Genomic DNA, 18336 nt, shown 5'->3' on the forward strand with positions numbered 1-18336 from the left:
CGACTCCCTCATCTAAGTCATTAATAAAAATTACAAACAGCAGAGGACCCAGAACTGATCCCTGCGGAACTCCACTTGTAACCGGGCTCCAGGCTGAATATTTACCATCTACCACCACTCTGACTTCGACCGGTTAGCCAGTTTTCTATCCAATTGGCCAAATTTCCCACTATCCCATGCCTCCTGACTTTCCGCATAAGCCTACCATGGGGAACCTTATCAAATGCCTTACTAAAATCCATGTACACTACATCCACTGCTCTACCCTCATCCACATGCTTGGTCACCTCCTCGAAGAATTCAATAAGACTTGTAAGGCAAGACCGACCCTTCACAAATCCGTGCTGGCTGTCCCTAATCAAGCAGTGTCTTTCCAGATACTCGTAAATCCTATCCCTCAGTACCCTTTCCATTACTTTGCCTACCACAGAAGTAAGACTAACTGGCCTGTAATTCCCGGGGTTATCCCTATTCCATTTTTTGAACAGGGGCACAACATTCGCTACTCTCCAGTCCCCTGGTACCACCCCAGTTGCCAGTGAAGACGAGAAGATCATTGCCAACGGTACTGCAATTTCCTCTCTTGCTTCCCACATAATCCTAGGATATATCCCGTCAGGCCCGGGGGACTTGTCTATCCTCAAGTTGTTCAAAATGTCCAACACATCTTCCTTCCTAACAAGTATCTCTTCTAGCTTAACAGTCCGTTTCACACTCTCTTCTTCAACAATACGGTCCCTTTCGTTCATAAATACTGAAGAGAAGTACTTGTTCAAGACCTCTCTATCTCTTCCGACTCAATACACAGTCTCCCACTACTGTCCTTGATCGGACCTACCCTCGTTCTCGTCATTCTCAGGTTTCTCACATACGCATAAAATGCCTTGGGGTTATCCTTGATCCTATCCGCCAAGGATTTTTCATGCCCTCTCTTAGCTCTCCTCATCCCTTTCTTCAGGTCCCTTCTGGCTATCCTGTATCCCTCCACTACTCTGTCTGAACCCTGTTTTCTCAACCTTATGTAAGCATCCTTCTTCCTCTTTACTAGATATTCAACCTCTCTTGTCAACCAAGGCTCCCTCACACGACCATTTCTTTCCTGCCTGATAGGTACATACATATCAAGGACACGTCGTATCTGCTCCTTGAAAAAGTTCCACATTTCCACCACATCCTTCCCTGACAGCCTATGCTCCCAATGTATGCTCCTCAGAGCTACTGAGAGGGAGCTCGTCATTTGTGAGGACAGCGTGAAGCAAACTGATGTGCTAGAACAGGTTGATTTTAGGAAGGAAGATGTGTTCAAAAAGTTTGAAAGACATGAGGATAGATAAATCCCCTGGGCCAGACAGGATATACCCAAGGTTACTAGAGGTGTGGGAAGAGATTGTTGCACGTTTGGCAATGATCTTTGCACCCTCACTGTCTATTTGAGTAGTGCCAGATGATTGGAGGCGGCAAATGTTATTCCTTTGTTCAAGAAAGGGAATAGAGATAATCCTGAGAAATACAGATCAGTCAGTCTTAGGTCAGTGGTTAGCAAAGTATTGGAGAGGATTCGAAGAGATAGGATTTATGCTTACTTGGAAAACTATAGTTTGATTAGAGATAGTCAACTAGGCTTTGTGAGAGGCCGGTCATGCCTTACAAACCTTATTGAATTCTGTGAGGATGTGACAAAACACATTGAAGGGAGAGCAGTGAATGTGAAATACATGGATTTTAGCAAGGCATTTGATCAGGTTCCCCATGGTAGGCTCATTCAGAACACGAGGAGGCATGGAATACAGGGACATTTGGCTGTCTGGATACAGAATTGGCTGGCCAAGAGAAGATTGAAGGTGGTAGTAGATGGAAAGTATTCAAGCTGGAGCTCGGTGACTAGTGGTGGTCCACGGGAATCTGTTCTGGACCCTCTGCTCTGTGATTTTTACCAATGACTTTGGATAAGGAAGTGGAAGGGTGGGTTAATAAGTTTGTCGATGACATGATGTTTGGTGGAGCTGTGGATGGTGTGGAGGGCTGTTGTAGATTGCAATGGGACATTGACAAGATGCAGAGCTAGTCTGATAAGTTGCAAATGGAGTTCAACCTGGAAAAGTGTGAAGTGATTCACTTTGTAAGGTCAAATTTGAATGCAGAACACAGGGTTAAAGGGAGGATTCTTAGCAATATGGAGGAACAGAAGGGATCTTGGGTTCCTGGATTCCATGTCCATAGATCCCTCAAAGTTGCCACCCAAATTGGTAGGGTTATTAAGAAGGCGTATGATGTGTTGGCTTTCATTAGCTGGGGAATTGACTTTAAGAGCTGAGAGGTTATGCTGCAGCTCTACAAAGCCCTGGTTAGACCACATTTGGAATATTGTGTTCAATTCTGGTCACCTCATTATAGGAAGGATGTGGAAGCTTTAGAGAGGGTGCAGAGGAGATTTAGCAGGATGCTGCCTGGACTGGAAGGCATGTCTTACAAAGAAAGATTGAGGGAGCGAGGGCTCTTCTCATTGGAGCAAAGAAGGATGAGAGTTAACTTGAAAGAGGTGTACAAGATATTGAGAGGCATAGATAGTGGTTATTCAGAGACTTTCTTCCTTGGGGAAATGGATATCATGAGGGGGCATAATTTTCAAGTGATTGGAAGATTTAGGGAGATTTCAGAAGTAGGTTTTTTTACACTGAGTGGTGTTTGCATGGAATACACTGCCGGTAGTGGTATTAGGGACATTTAAGTGACTCTTGGATAGGCATATGGATGATAGTGCAATAAAGGTTATGTCGGTTAGTCTGATCTTAGAGGATAAAAGGCCAGTACAACATCCAAAGCTGAAGGGAGTGTTCTGTACTGTACTGCTCTATGCTTTGGCACATGGGAACACATGACCTGCAAGTTCACCTTCAAGCAACTCACCATCCTGACTTAGTCATAATTATCACTCTTTCTTTCATTGTCAGGAAATTGGACGTGACATCTTGACAATAATGTGGGTGCACCTACACCAGGCAGGCAGGGGATTCAGCATCATGTTTTGAGGGTAATTAGGGTAATTAATGCTAGCCTAGCCAATGATGCTCCATCCCATGAACTGATCAATAAAGGTGGTAATTTGCATTTCTGTTTTGAAAATCTTAGAGGAAATATATTAACAAATAAATTGGACTTTATTATAATTGGAAAAAGTTTGGAGTCGCATTTAAGTTATGTTTTGGGAGGGATGGGCAAAGTCAACAAGAAAATTAGATACTTTGAGTATAAGTTGACATTCCAGGTTTTGAGTGTAGTCACTGTAACTTTGGTGTCACCTTTAGGGCATGATATTAAACAGAGCCCCTGTCTGTTCACTCGCAATGTAACAGAACCCTTGACACTTTTTGAAGAACAGGCAAGTTAATCATTATGCCTTGTCCAATATTTATCCTTCAATTAACTTCACTCCCTGAACACATTCAGTCATATGACATTATTGTTGTTGGAGCTTCCTGTGTTCTAAATGGTGACCATGATTCCAATGTTATTAGTAACTTCACTCCAAAAATACTTCCAGGACCGGGAGTTTGAACTATAGGAAGAGGCTGAATTAACTGGAGGTTGAGGGGGGACCTTATTAATGTTCGTAAAAAATCATGAGAAGCATGAATCGGGTGAATTGCCAAGCTCCCTTTCTGAAAGCGGGAATGGGAAACGATTTAAAAAGGATCTGAAGACTAACGTTTTCATGCAGAGAGCATTGAGATTATGTAATGAGCTGCTAGAGGAAGTGGTGGTGGCTGATACTACGACAACATTCAAATGGCATCTGGATGGGTATGTGAAAAGGAAAAGTTTAGCAGGATATGGGCCAAACGCTGGCAAGTGGAACTAGATTAATTTTGGATATCTGGTTGGCATGGGTGAGTTGGACCGAAGAGTCTGTTTCCATGCTCTCTCTGACTCGACAAAGAGTTGTGCCTTCACTCTGAGGCTTTAAGTTTCAATGAGAACCATCATCATCCTCCTCAGCTCCACTGAATACAGACCCAGAATCCTCAACCACTCCTCGCACGACAAGCCCTTCGTATCTGGGATCATTCTTGTGAACCCCTCTGGACCCCCTTCAAGTCCAGGACATCTTTCCTTAGATGCGGAACCCAAAACTGCTCCCAATATTCCAAATGTGGTCTGACCAGTTCCTCCCACTTGGCTGAGGACATGCAAGTCCTGAGCCTCCTCATCGTTACTCCCTTACCACCTGATGGAGGAAGAACGCCTCACCTTACGCCTCAGGACCCTTCAACCCCTTTGGTATCAATGTGGACTTTACCAGTTTCCTCATTTTCCCCTTTTCCCCCCCCACCTTTCCCCAGTTCCAGCTCAGCACCGTCCTCAAGACCTGCCTATCTTCCTTCCCACCTATCCGCTCCACCCTCCTCTCTGACCGATCACCTTTACCCCCATCTCCATCCACCTATTGCACACTCAGCTACCTTTGCCCCTCACATTTATCTCTCCACCCCCAAAGCTCCCAGGCTCATTCATGAAGAAAGGCTTTTGCCTGAAACATCAGCTTTTCTGCTACTTGGATGCTGCCTGATCTGCTGTGCTTTTCCAGCACCACTCTAATCTTGACTCTAATCTCCAGCATCTGCAGTACCCATTTCCACCCAGTGCTTTACGCAATATCTCTGCTCTTTCATTTCATTTCTCTGGAGATGAATGCTAACATTGCATTTACTTTCCTCCCTGCCAACTGAAGCCGCATGTTAAGTCCTGAACTCAGACTCCAAAGTACCTTTGTGCTTCATATTTATGAAGTCTTTTCCCCATTTAGAAAATAGTCTACATCTCTGTTCTTAATGTCACACTTTTCCCACATTGTATTCAGTCTGCCACTTCTTTGCCCACTCTCCTTGCCTGTGCATGGCCTTCTGCAGCCTTCCGGCTTTCTCTATACTACCGACCCTTCGCCTATCGTGGTGTCATCTGCAAACTTAGTAAAAATGCCCTCTGTTCCTTGGTTCAGATTGTTAATGTATAATGTAAATACTTGTGATGTCAACAACATCTGTCAGTTCTCTACCCATGCCAACATCCTGCCCTAAAGCCATGGGCTTTTCCCTTACTTAGTTTGTCAAAGGCCACCTTCTGGAAATACAAATAGATCATGTCCACTGAATCTACTTTGGCTAACTTACTCATTACCTCCTTAAATCTGTTAGAATTCTTTGTCAAGGCGAGGCCATGCCTGATAAAGTCATGTTGACTCAGTCCCATCTTACCATGTACGTCCAAGCACTCCACAATCTCCTTTCTTTCTTTTGTTTCATAGATATTTTTATTGAAAAGAAGACTTTGTTTTTTTTCTAAAATTGCAAAACCAATACAAAATAGTATGACAACTTGCTAACATAATAGCAATAATAGAAAACAGACTACAGTAACTCAAAAAAACCCAAAAAACCCCAATAAAACTACAGATCAATAAATAACCAAGGAGAAAGAAGAAAAAATAAATTGATGAAATAAAATTAAAGCCAAGTTATAACAATCTCATCACAACTCCCCACCACTGGGAGCAAGACTAAGTAGACCTGTATTTGTTTGAGATTCTTCCTCCCGGGGTCCCCAAACTGACAGACACAGTCCTCATGGCTAAACAAATGCCTAAATAATATATAGCCGATATATCTACATCAATATAATTCAAAAAGGGCTGCCATGTTCTGTAAAACAATTCCGCTCTCTGGCGCACCATATTCTTAAGGAAGTCCAGGGGTATGTGTTCCATGACTATGCCAAATCGAGTGCCCTGGGGGATTCTCCTACACCCAGCTCATAGTCATAGAGATGTACGGCATGGAAACAGACCCTTCGGTCCAACGCGTCCACACCGACCAGATATCCCAACCCAATCTAGTCCCACCTCCCAGCACCTTACCCATATCCTTCCAAACCCTTCCTATTCATATACCCATCCAAATGCCTCTTAAATTTTGCAATTGTACCAGCCTCCACCACTTCCTCTGGCAGCTCATTCCATACACATACCACCCAGTGTGTGAAAAAGGTTGGCCCGTAGGTTTCTTATATCTTCCCCTCTCACCCTAAACCAATGCCCTCTAGTTCTGGACTGCCCGACCCCAGGGAAAAGACTTTGCCTATTTACCCTATCCATGCCCCTCATAATTTTGTAATCCTCAATTATGTCACCCATCAGCCTCCGACACTCCAGGGAAAACAGCCCCAGCCTCTTCAGCCTCTCCCTATAGTTCAAATCCTCCAACCCTGGCAACATCCTTATAAATCTTTTCTGAACCCTTTCAGGTTTCACAACATCTTTCCGATAGGAAGGAGACCAGAATTGCATGCAGTATTCCAACACTGGCCTAACCAATGTCCCATACAGCCGCAACATGACCTCCCAACTCCTGTACTCAATACTCTGACCAATAAAGGAAAGTATACCAATCGCCACCTTCACTATCCTACCTACCTGCGACTCCATTTTCAAGGAGCTATGAACCTGCACTCCAAGGTCTCTTTGTTCAGCAACACTCCCTAGGACCTTACCATTAAGTGTATACGTTCTGCTAAGATTTGTTTTCCCAAAATGCAGCACCTCGCATTTATCTGAATTAAGCTCCATCTGCCACTTCTCAGCCCATTGGCCAAACTGGTCCAGATCCTGTTGTAATCTGAGGTAACCCTCTTCGCTGTCCATTACACCTCCAATTTTGGTGTCACCTGCAAACTTACTAACTACCTCTTATACTCGCATCCAAATCTTTCATGTAAATGACAAAAAGTAGAGGACCCAGCACCGATCCCTGTGGCACTCCACTGGTCACAGACCTCCAGTCTGAAAAACAACCCTCCACCACCACCCTCTGTCTTCTACCTTTGAGCCAGTTCTATATCCAAATGGCTAGTTCTCCCTGAATTCAGTGTGATCTAACCTTGCTCATCAGTCTCCCAGGGGAACCTTGTTGAATTCCTTACTGAGGTCCATATGGATCCCATCGACCGCTCTGCCCTCATCAACCCTCTTTGTTACTTGCACAAAAAACTCAATCAAGTTTGTGAGACATTTCCCACACACAAAATCATGTTGACTATCCCTCATCAGTCTGTGCCTTTCCAAATACTTGTACATCCTGTCCCTCCGGATTCCCTCCAACAGCTTGCCCACCATTAACCACCAATGTAGTCTTTTTGTTTTGTATGAAGTCCCTAATCTGGGAGAAATGAAAGAGATCCTCCCTAGGTAGCCTGAGCTTCTGATTCAGCTGTTCGAAGGACATCATGACGTCCCCGTCAAATAGATCTCCTAAACAGGAGATTCCTCTGGCTTCCAGAGCTTAAAGTCAGAGTCCATTGAACCTGGCTGGAATCCTGACATTGCCACTATGGGGATAAAAGGGGAAGTTTTTTGTAAATTGCCCTTGCCCTGCCGTAAAGTTCTCTTTGCTTTAACTGTGTTTAGGACGATCGGGTTTTTTGCAGTGAACCATAACAATTCTCATCTTGTCCATAAACAACAAATTAATGAGGGTGCATTTTGTCTGGGAGTCCTCATGTCGAGCCAAATTGATCGCAGATCGTGACAGACCCATTCAGCCACATACGATAACAAAGAACTCAGTACTTCTGAAAGTCTGGAAAATTTAGACACCCCCCCACCGTCCAGTGGAAGCTGTAATTTATCCAGCTTAATAAGATGCTGCCTGTGATGCCAAATAAAGCCTGTAAAGCCTGCGCAGTGTTTGCCTTGGTAGCATCAAAGGGAGCATTCTCATGGGGTATAATAAACGAGGAAGAATATTCATCTTAGCCAGAGCTATCCTGCTCAAGATATCGGAAGATCTTCCCAAAGCCAAAGGTCCTGCCTGATTTTTCTCCAGTAGCTGCTCATAATTGGCTTTATGTAATTGATCAAAAACGGGGTAATAAAAATGCCTAAGTACAGAAAACCTCCCTGTGACCACCGGAAAGGGAAACCGGTTCCATCCCCAAAGTTGGATATACCGGTAAGAACCCCCACAGACATGGCCTCTGATATTATGAAGTTAACTTTATAACCTGAAAACAAACCAAATAGATTAATCACTTGTGTTAAGCGGGGCACAGATGTCATTGGATCGGTTAAAAAGAGAAGGACGTCATCCTCATAGAGGGTAATTTTATGCCTGCTTGACCTTGCCTTCCGGGTCAGTTATATTCCGATCTGTCCAAATGGCTGCTGCCAATGACTTGATCACTAATGTAAATACTAGCGGCGAGAGAGGGTACCCTTGACGGCAGCCCCTGCCGACACTGAAACTGTCTGACCCTATACCAATAGTGAGACCGCTGCCTTTAGTTCACTATACAGCATTGCTGCCCATTCAGTAAAATCTCTCCAAGACCAAACTGTTCCATGGCATAAAAGAGGTATGGCCACTCCATCCGATCAAATGGTTTCTCTGTATCCAATGAGATGACCAAACCTGGGATTGTTCTTTGCTGACATATTTAGTAATCTATCAATAATATTAGAAGACCTTTGACCCTTAAAACCCGTCTGGTCCTCCTTTACAATAAAAGGCAATACCCTCTCCAGCCTTAACGCGAGCATTTTCGACAGGATTTTAAAGTCCACGTTCAGTAATGATATGGGCCTGTACGAAGTGCAATCTTCTGGGGCTTTTCCTTTCTTAAGGATAACAGAAATATTTGCTTCTCTCAAAGATGGGAGGCAGCCCTGACTGAATGAGTAATTGTACATATCCAAGAGTGGCCTGGTCAGCTTGTCTCTGAACTCTTTATAAAACTCCATTTGAAATCCATCTGGTCCAAGCGCTTTACAATTCTGGAGCAGCCTTACTGCCTCCTGTACTTCCTGAATTGTCAGGGGGACACTCAAAAAGGACGCCTGCTCTGAGGTTACACCCGAAAGGTCCAAGGTCTTAAATGACTCCATCTTCTTCATTCAATCCTCACAGCCCTCCAACTGATAGAGCTCAAAATAAAACTTTCTAAATGCTGCGTCAATCTTTTTGGCAATGCAAGTAAGAGGAGCAGCACACTCTCTGTAATGGATGTAATAGATTGGGGGGCATTCTTCTTTCTGGCCAAGTATGCTAGATATCTACCTGGTTTATCACCATACTCAAATAATCTCTGTTTCACAAAAGAGAGTCCCCCATTCGCTGTTTGGGTAAGTGCAGCATTCAAAGTAGCCCCAAGGGCTGTAATTTAGTTAGATTATCAAAATATGCTAATTCAGCCACCTTTAGGCAAGCCTCGAGCAAACGTTGCTGTTCTCCCTTCTCTCGTTTCTGGGTCGCAGAGTAAGAAGTAATTAAACCTTGTGTGTAGACCTTGGCAGTGTCCCACAGCACCAATGGCCATACCTGAATTGATATCCCAAAAAATGTTAAGCTCCCACAAAAAATACTCTAAACTTGCTATCTTTTGGGAGGAAAGGGTCCATGTGCCAGTGCCAGGAACCAGCCCCACCACCTCTGGCCTTGACCTCCATATACACTGCAGCATAATCAGAAATTCCTACATTTCCTATTCTGAAGGACAGAACCGAGTTCAAAAAGGCCGATGGGACAAAAATAATGTCAATTCTAGTATAGCACTTATGTGGATTAGGAAAAAAGGTAAAATCCCTACCTTCGGGTTGAAGACATTTCCATACATCCTCCAACCCCCAACTCCATGTTCAAGTCCACCAACTGCCTGGATTATGGAGACATACCTGCAAGATCCCTAGACATCCTGTCCCCCTCGGAGTAAATTAAAGTCTCCCCCTATAATTGTATGACACGTGCCCCAAGGACCATCAATCTTGAGAGCGCATCCATTACAAATTTAAAGGGATGTGCCAGGTGGCAATATACATCCAGAATCTCATATTCCTCTCCGTGTATTAAAGCTTTTAAGTATTATGAATCGCCCAGACTCCTCCTTAATTTGGCCTAGCATTTGAAATGGGAGGTTGTTCTGGATGAGAATAGCCACTCCTCTGTTTCTCAAGTTAAAAATGAGAAAAACGCCTGGCCAAATCCTACCTGTTGCAACTTCAAATGCTCCTTATCGGTGAAGTGTGTTTCTTGTAACAAGGCTACATCGATCCTCTCTTTTCGAAGACTTGACAGTATCTTTTTTCTCCTAATGGGTGAATGAATCACCTTAACATTCCAGGTACACCATTTAAACTAATGGCTAGCCATGGTCCTCCAAAACAGTCTGAGACACTCCAGGAGGATTAACCCTACTCGTAGCGCGTCGAGTGAAAACCATGAGCAATACATAAAAATTTAAAAGTGCAACTACTAAATCAAAACTTCTAACAACTACTTCTACAACATAACAGCATGAAACATAGCTGGAAGGAGACTTTCCCCCTTGGCCCCAAGGGGCGCTCATACCATCCATTAATCCCACCATGATTCCTTTTAGCTGAATCATTGCCCCCGCTCCAGACAATACAAAATAAGGAAAAAATATCAATATTTTATGACGAGACAGTTAAAAGTGGGCACCCAACTCATCCCCTCCATACTGTAATCTTAGGCACTCCTGGTATAACAAGAAAAAAACTCTCCCCGCTTCTTCCTCTCTCCTCTTTTCTCCCCCCCCCCCCCCCCAATCCAAACAAAGGATGACAGGGCAGGGAAGAGTGGAGAGAGGGAACCAAAATAAAGGAAAAGAAATAATTATGACCCTAACATATATTAAAAGGAGGACCAAGATTGCCCCCTGACAACTAGGTAAACCAGGCAAATTACAGACAATAGAAGAATTGTCCATATAATTCAGGCCAGTCAGTCTATTTTAGAGCATCCGAGAAATCCTTTTGCCTTTTCCGGTGAATCAAAGTTGAACACTGACCCTCTGTGGCTGAAGTGCAGCATCGGCAGATATGTAACCGAGTACTGGATATTCAGGTCTGTCAGCCATCTTTTTTTACCTCCTCAAAGGCCATCCTCTTGCTAATGATGACCGTGGAAAAGTCCTGAAAAAGCATGATTCGTGATCCTTTATATACCATAGCCTGGGGATCCTTCTCCAGTGGTCTCAAGGTTTCCAGCAGCATTTGTTTGCCTCTATAATGCTGGAGTTGCACTAGGACTGGGTGGGGGCTCTGGTCCAATTCAAGCCTGTGCACTACGACCCGGTGGGCCCGCTCGACCCGCACCTGGTCTACCCTTGACCTCCAGCCTTAGAAACTGTGGGAGCCATTGCTCTAGAAAGCTGAGAAGCTGACCTTCTTCCTCCCATTCAGGAAGCCCCAGCAACCAAATGTTCTACTGATGACCTCTATTTTCGAGCTCATTGACTTGCTCTTCCCAGGCCTGCACTCTGTGTTCCAGGGCCTGAACCTGGCTTGCTGAGGATTTGGCCATGGTCTCGGAAGGTGCAGCCCGTTTCTCTGTCATCCCCCTGCCCTGACACTCTGCCCAAGACGCCAAATCTCCAGCTCATGCTTCTGCAGCATGACCGAGATCGATTCCAGCCTGGCCCAGGTCTCTTCCATCAAGGAGTCGATCTTCTCTGAGTTTTGTGAACTCTGAGATCAGGCTCTGCTCTGCAGGTGAGTCCTTTGGGGTGGCCGTGGAGGCCGATGCCATGGCCATTGGTGTGTCTGTTGCTGTGGGGTGTGGGGGCCCTGCTTGGAGAGTCCCTGCCATGCTCCTATCCCTTTAGTCATCTTTTAAACTGCACCAAACTGTTCAGAACTGGTGCTAAGTAGTTCCAAGGGTCAGAAAATAACTATTTTCAACAAATTGGACAATGAAGGGCGGGTGAGTGCCCCACTTTTTCTGGGCTCCAGTGCGGAGCTCAGCAAAGCAGACCTACTGGGTCGCCGCCATCTTGAATCCCTCCATAATCTCATCTTTCATAATGGACTCTGATGGCTAACCAGCCTTTAATTTACCATTTTCTGCCTCTCTACCTTTTTAAACAGGGCTGTTATATTAGTCATTTTCCAGCCATTTGTTTGGGGCCTTCCTTGATTCCAGTGATTCTTGAAAGGTCACATCTGATGCTTCCACAGTCTCTTCAGCTATCTCCTTTCGGACTCTGGAGTGTAATCCATCTGGTCTGAGTGATTTATCCATCGTCAGACCTTTCAGCCCTTCACCTTTTGTTATGATCACTACAGTCACCTCTGTCCTCTGACACTTTAAGTTCTGGTATGCTGCTGGTGTCTTCCACCATGAAGACCGACGTAAAGTACCTGTTCACTTTCTCTGCCATTTCTTTGTTCCCCATTACTACTTCACCAGCCTCATTTTCCTTTGATCTAATGTCCACTCTTGCCTCTTTTTTTTTAATGAGTCTTTTTTAAAAAATTAACTTGAATTACAAAACTTTTTTGTATTACTGGCTAACTTAGTCATTTCATCTTCTCTCTATGCATGTCTTTTTTTAGTAATCTTCTGCTAATTTTTAATAGCTTCCCAATCCTCTGGCTTCTCATGACCTTCACCACATTGTTTGCTGTTCCTTTTTGTTTTCATGTTTTCCCTGACTTTCCTTGTCAGCTATGGTTGTCTTTTCCTCCTCTTAGTTTGCTGCTGCTTCCTTGCGATGGATTTCTGTTTTGTCACCCTAATTACCCCGAGGATCTACTGCCATTGCTGCTACACTTCCCTTTCAATCAACTCTGACCACCTCCTCCCTCCTGTCTTTTGTAATTACCTTTACTCACTTGTAATACTTTTACATTTCGTACCAGCTTCTCCCCCTCAAACGGCAGAGTGAATTCTATCATGTTATGGTCGCTGTCCCTCTGGGTTCCTTCATCTTAAGCTCCCCAATTAAGTCTGCCTCATTACACCTCACCAAATCCAGAATTTCCTATTCCATAGTGGGTTTTACCTCTAGCTGCTTCAAAAAAAAGCCATCATGTGGACATTCCACCAATTCTTTTTTTTTTGGGATCTGCTACCAACCTGATTTTCCCACTGCACCTGCATGTTTACGTCCCCCATGATTATTGTAATAGTGCTTTTCTTACAAGCTGTTTTACATCTCCCTGATTTGTGTTTTTTGCTCCACATCTTGACTACTGTTAGGGGGTCTAATACCTACTCTCATCAGGGCGTTTTTTTTTCCCCTTTGTGAGTCCTCAGCTCGACCCACACAGATTTGGCACCATCTGAATCCATGTTGCTTTTTGCTATCGATTTTGATTCAATTTCTAACTAACAAGGCACTCCTTCCCCCTCTGCCCATTTGCCTGCCCTTTCGATATGACGTGTATCCTTGGGCATCTAGTTCCCAGACATATATCTGTAATGCCCAAAACCTTAGACTTGCGCATTTCAATTTGTGTTACAAACTCATTTACATTGTTTTTATGCTGTACGCGTTGAAATACAACTCCCTCAGTCCTGTGTTGACCACCCCTTTTTCATAATTGTCCCTTATCTGCTGTGCCTGAAGTTGAAATCCTGACCCTTTCCTTACTCATTCTGGAAATAAAGTTGTTCTGTGCTGCTTGATTATAAATGCTGTTCTTAACTTTTTGTACATTCATATTTTCCACTTGAGAGGAAGTGTGAACATTTTTCTTCTAAACTATTGCATTAAGATTTTTAAAATATAAAAATGTTTGTGAATACTCAAGTATCCTGAAAGATATGATTTGCCTATATTGGGAGAGGCAAGGACTGATTAGGGATAGTCAGCATGGGTTTTGTGCGAGGAAAATAGTGTCTGTCAAACTTGATAGAGAACGTCACCAAAAGGACTAATGAGAGCAGAGTGGTACATATTGTTTTACATGGACTTTTGTGAAGCTTTTGACAGGGTTCTGTGTTGTAGGCTACTAAGTAAAGTTAGATCATATGGGATTCAGGGGGAACTTGCCAGTTGGATACAAAACTAGCTTGTTGGTAGGAGAGAGAGACCTGTAATTATTTGGGTTGGGGACCTGTGACTGGGGTGTCTTTCAAGAATCAGTATTGTGACCACTTTTGTTTGTCACTTTTATAGAAATAATTTGGATGAGAATATAGAAGGCATGTTAGGTGGTTCTTCATGAGATTCTTACACATTTGATGCAACTGCAACATACCAACTTCTGTGAACAACCAAATTTCTATTAAGCACAGTAGAGTACAAACGTTCTGGAGGATCTTTTAACATACCTTGCAGGGCTTGCAGAGTCGTGTTAAAGCTCTCCCTGAACAAAGGAAACAGTCCTTCCTTGATACAATATCTTTACATCACAGTCAATAATGACCACAAGACAACCTCCAGCCACTCCCTCACAGTCCCATGCCACTCGAGACACAATGCAGTGACCTAATCATCTCCAGAAACAATTTAATGTGAACCATCCCTTAATGGTCAAATCTGTTGCAAATCGTTTTTTTTAATTACAGAGAGCAGTCAACTGTAATGTTATTGATTTCTGAATAGGATGATGCAAAGATCCAGTATCTCTGAATAATAGGAGATGGCCAGGTAAGTGGCTCTGAATGGCAAAGGATGGGAATGTAAATTCGTTACCATCTACCTGTAAGTCAGAGGCATCCCACCCTAGCCTCAGGATGTTCAATTTCCTGCAGGTTAGCAGAGCAAATTTACCATTTAATATAAAAGGCATGGTTAGTAAATTTGCACATGACACCAGAATTGGTGATCTAGGGAACAGTGATGGAGGTTATCTAAGATTATAAAGAGATCTCTCTCAATCGGGTCAATGGACTGAGGAATGGCAGATGGAGTTTAATTTGGGTAGATATGAGGTTTTGAATTGTGGTAAAATAAACAAAGGTACGACTTCTACAATTAATGGTAGGACCATGGGTCGTGCTGCAGAACAGAGACACCTTGGGCTTTAGATACATTGTTCTTTGAAATTTGCATCACATGTACACAGGGTGATTAAGATGTTTCGCATGCTTGCCTTCATTGCTCAGATCATTGAGTATAGGAGCTGGGAGCTCATGCTGAGCATGTTGGTGAGGCCTCTTCTGGAGTACTGTGCAGTTCTGGTAGCCCAGCTATAGGAAGAATTTTATTAAAGTTGGAGAGGATTCATAAAAGATTTACCAGGATGTTGCTGGGAATGGAGGGTTTGAGTTATCAGGAGAGGCTGGGACCTTTTTCACTGGAGGGTAGAAGGTTGAGGGGTGACATTATTGAGGTTTATAAAATCATGAGCAGCATAGATAAGGTGAATAGCAAGGGTCTTTTCGCTAGGGTGGGTGAGTTCAAAACTGGAGGGCATATTTTTAAAGTAAGAGGAGAAAGTTTTTTTATAAAGGATATGAGGGGCAACTGTTTTTTACCTAGTGGTTTGGGTGTGGAATGAACTGTCGGACGAAGTGGTGAATGCAGGTACAGTTAGATCATTTTAAAAGACGTTGGATAAGTACATGAATAGGAAAGTTTTTGAAGGATATGGGCCAAATGCAAGCAAGTGGGTCCAGCCTAATTTGAGAACATAGTTGGCATGCACCCGTTGGATCAAGGTATCTGTTTCTATGCTGTATGACTCGATTACTGTATATGCTTTATTGGTTTTGTAATTTTGTAATAAAGAGGAGCCTCGATTATCCAAACTAAATGGGCAGGCACTGTTTCGTTCGGATAATTGATTATTTGGTTAATTGATTCAATGCCTCTCCTCTAGGGCTTGGAGTTTTCTGAAGTTTCTTTTTTCCTCACTCTGCCTGCCTTGCTCCCTGTCTCAGTCTCCGGGTTTGTTTCTGAGTAGAGACACACTTTTTTGTGTGTAAGGGACCTGCAGCATTGCTGAAGCCTTTTGCTGCCCCCTCCCCAACCCTGTCCGAACACACTCACTCTCTTTTTTTTTTTCTTTCCCCCCCCCACCCCCCAACCTATTTAAACCCCACACCGTCTGCTGTCCAAACCCACCCCTTATCCACGCCCCTGCCCCCAACCCCATCCAAACCTGTTCATGCCACTCCCGCACCCCCATCCACCTTCTGACCGTGTCCAAACCCGCCCCCTGTCTGCCCCACTCCCCCCTCCAGGGCAGCCGGACTGGACACCAATAGTAAGACTACTGCTGCCTTTTGGAAAGGGGGATGGTGAGTCTCAAAATAGTGCGCACACACATGCACCATTTTACTGCAACATTTTGACAAGTTCCACCTTTGTCTTGTACAAGACAATGTTGAAGAGATTATCTGGGGAAGTTGAATTCGGGTACATGCCTGTGTAGGTCTCCAGAGTGAGAGAGATTGGTCAGTCATTTGGAGATGTCCAGCACTGTTGTCAGCACCATTTCAGTAAGCTGAGTTCACTTTTAATCATTGTAAACAAAAGACTCCATCAGTTTTGGAAACACTTCTTTGATATAATGTTTCTATTGAGACCTTGATCATTGTGATCATTGGATAATCCAAAATTTGGATAATCGAGGTTCCTCTGTAGATGGAAAAGTCACAAGTTAAAACAATCTGAATTGGAGGAAATGAGCAAAAAATGATTAATTTAACCCTGACCTTGGAAATGCATATGTATTTTTCCCTACCTGAGCTAAGATTCTATAAAATGACTTTTTGTTAAAACTTTCACACCAACTGTCAAATATGTTGAAATATAGATAGCTTTGTCCAAAAGTTGTCTGCTCAAAAAATTAGGTTAAGATAAAATTTGATTAGAACTCTTACTTTGGATGCACATGTTCATTGATCAGAGTTGAATTTGGTTCTAATCACCACTTTTTATATTTCAAAACAAATCCCATATCACTTAAATCACCTTTTTTAATGAAAGATCCTAAGTTTGTCAGTTGTAATTAACCTTGCAGTAACTTTCTATGCTTCTTGTGGTTTAGTCAGGAATGCTCAGATGATTGTGTAAAACTATGAATAAACTTATTATCAACCAAATTATAGTGTCTTTTTTCATGATGTTTCAAAGTTTCAGGATTCACATTTGCATATCTATTTTGCACCCCTTGTATGATGTACAGACTGATGGAAGAAAACAGAAAACATCAGGAAATGATTGTTGAGATATGTGCAGAGAAAGACAACTTGAAAGATGAATTGAAGAAACAGTCTGAAACAGAAAAGCAACACATCACCACCATAAAACAGGTAAGACATCACTCCAATTTGATGTTTACAAAGCACAAATCTGTAAAAGGGTATTGTTTCTTTTCTCAACTTCTCTTTTTTTAAAGAAAACTGTTTGCAATTTAAAAGATTCCGAGTCAGCTTCTGATCCTATTCCTCAATTGATATGTAAGAAATAAAACAAACTTCATATCTTGTGCTTTTTTTTTAACTTGAACTCCCATTTCTTTTCTTTTTGTCCTCTGGGAGTTAGCGGAAGAGAGTTCAGGCTTCCACTTGGCATTTCCGAAGTAGGCAAAGAACTTGCATTCCTTCTATGCAGTAGGGAAGTACTGACCACCTGAATGTGGACAGCCAAATGTTGATAGTCAATTATTATTTAAAAAGCTGATCCTTTTAATCTGTTTCGGCAAAACCTGAAAATGGATCAGATCCCTTGCGGGGCCTGAAATCAATCCTTTGCAAGGTTGAAATAATTTGATACCTTTTTTAATAAAACCCCAAAAAGTGAATAATTAGCAAGACAAGCAGTGGAGCCCTTTTAATATTTTTGCCAGATATTGCAAAGAATAATCGGACATTAATCCCATTACCTTCCTTTCTCCACATAAATGTTAATTCACTGGTATGGGTGTAGCTGGCTAGCCCTGAATTTAGTGTTTATATCTAATTGTGCTGGAGAAGTCTTGGTGGATTGCCTTCTTGAACCCCTGCAGTCCATGGGATGTAGGGACATCCACAGTGATGTTGACCCAGTCACAGTCATGTCATTTCAAGTCAGAATGTGTTTGGCTTGTAGAGGAACTTGGAAGGCTACCATAAATTCCAGCTCTTCCTCAGCAACAAAGATTTAATTATTTTTATCTTAAATATTCAGTGCTGTCTGCCTAAACTACCCTGATGGTAAACAACTCTACATGAGACATTTGCCTCGGCCTCACTTTTGAGCTTTTAGGAGGAGGTAGCGAGAGATGGACAAACATTAAAGAGTTGGAGGGGGGGAGAGGAGTTCTAACAGTAAATGTTCATTGATTATAACTGCTGTCACCCTGGTCAGGCTGAGAGGAAATCTCAACCATGTAAAGCAACATTATTGAAGTATTGTATGCTCCTAGGTATAAAATTGTGAACACTCCACATACGTAAAACTGCAGTTTCAATAACAGCAACCTGTTGGAGCTGGGCACCGACAAAGTCTTGAATTCAGATGATGTTTTGTACTTCAGTGCTTATTTTTCTTCCTTTTCTGATCTACCCCCACAGTGTGTATTCCATACTGAGTATGACGCTCCCACCCTACCCC

General features: G+C 43.0%; 1 protein-coding gene across 2 annotated transcripts in view; it reads left to right on the top strand.

The window, feature by feature from the left end:
* The window catches only part of ccdc186 (coiled-coil domain-containing protein 186), a 117066-nt gene that overhangs the window by 31974 nt on the left and 66756 nt on the right, over positions 1–18336 (top strand). For both annotated transcript variants that reach the window (XM_072557373.1, XM_072557374.1), the window contains exon 3: positions 16928–17054. In XM_072557373.1, the coding sequence (XP_072413474.1) occupies positions 16928–17054 (127 nt within the window). The remainder of the gene's footprint in view (positions 1–16927; positions 17055–18336) is intronic.

This window comes from Chiloscyllium punctatum, chromosome 38, assembly GCF_047496795.1.
Source record: "Chiloscyllium punctatum isolate Juve2018m chromosome 38, sChiPun1.3, whole genome shotgun sequence".
NCBI lineage: Eukaryota > Metazoa > Chordata > Chondrichthyes > Orectolobiformes > Hemiscylliidae > Chiloscyllium > Chiloscyllium punctatum.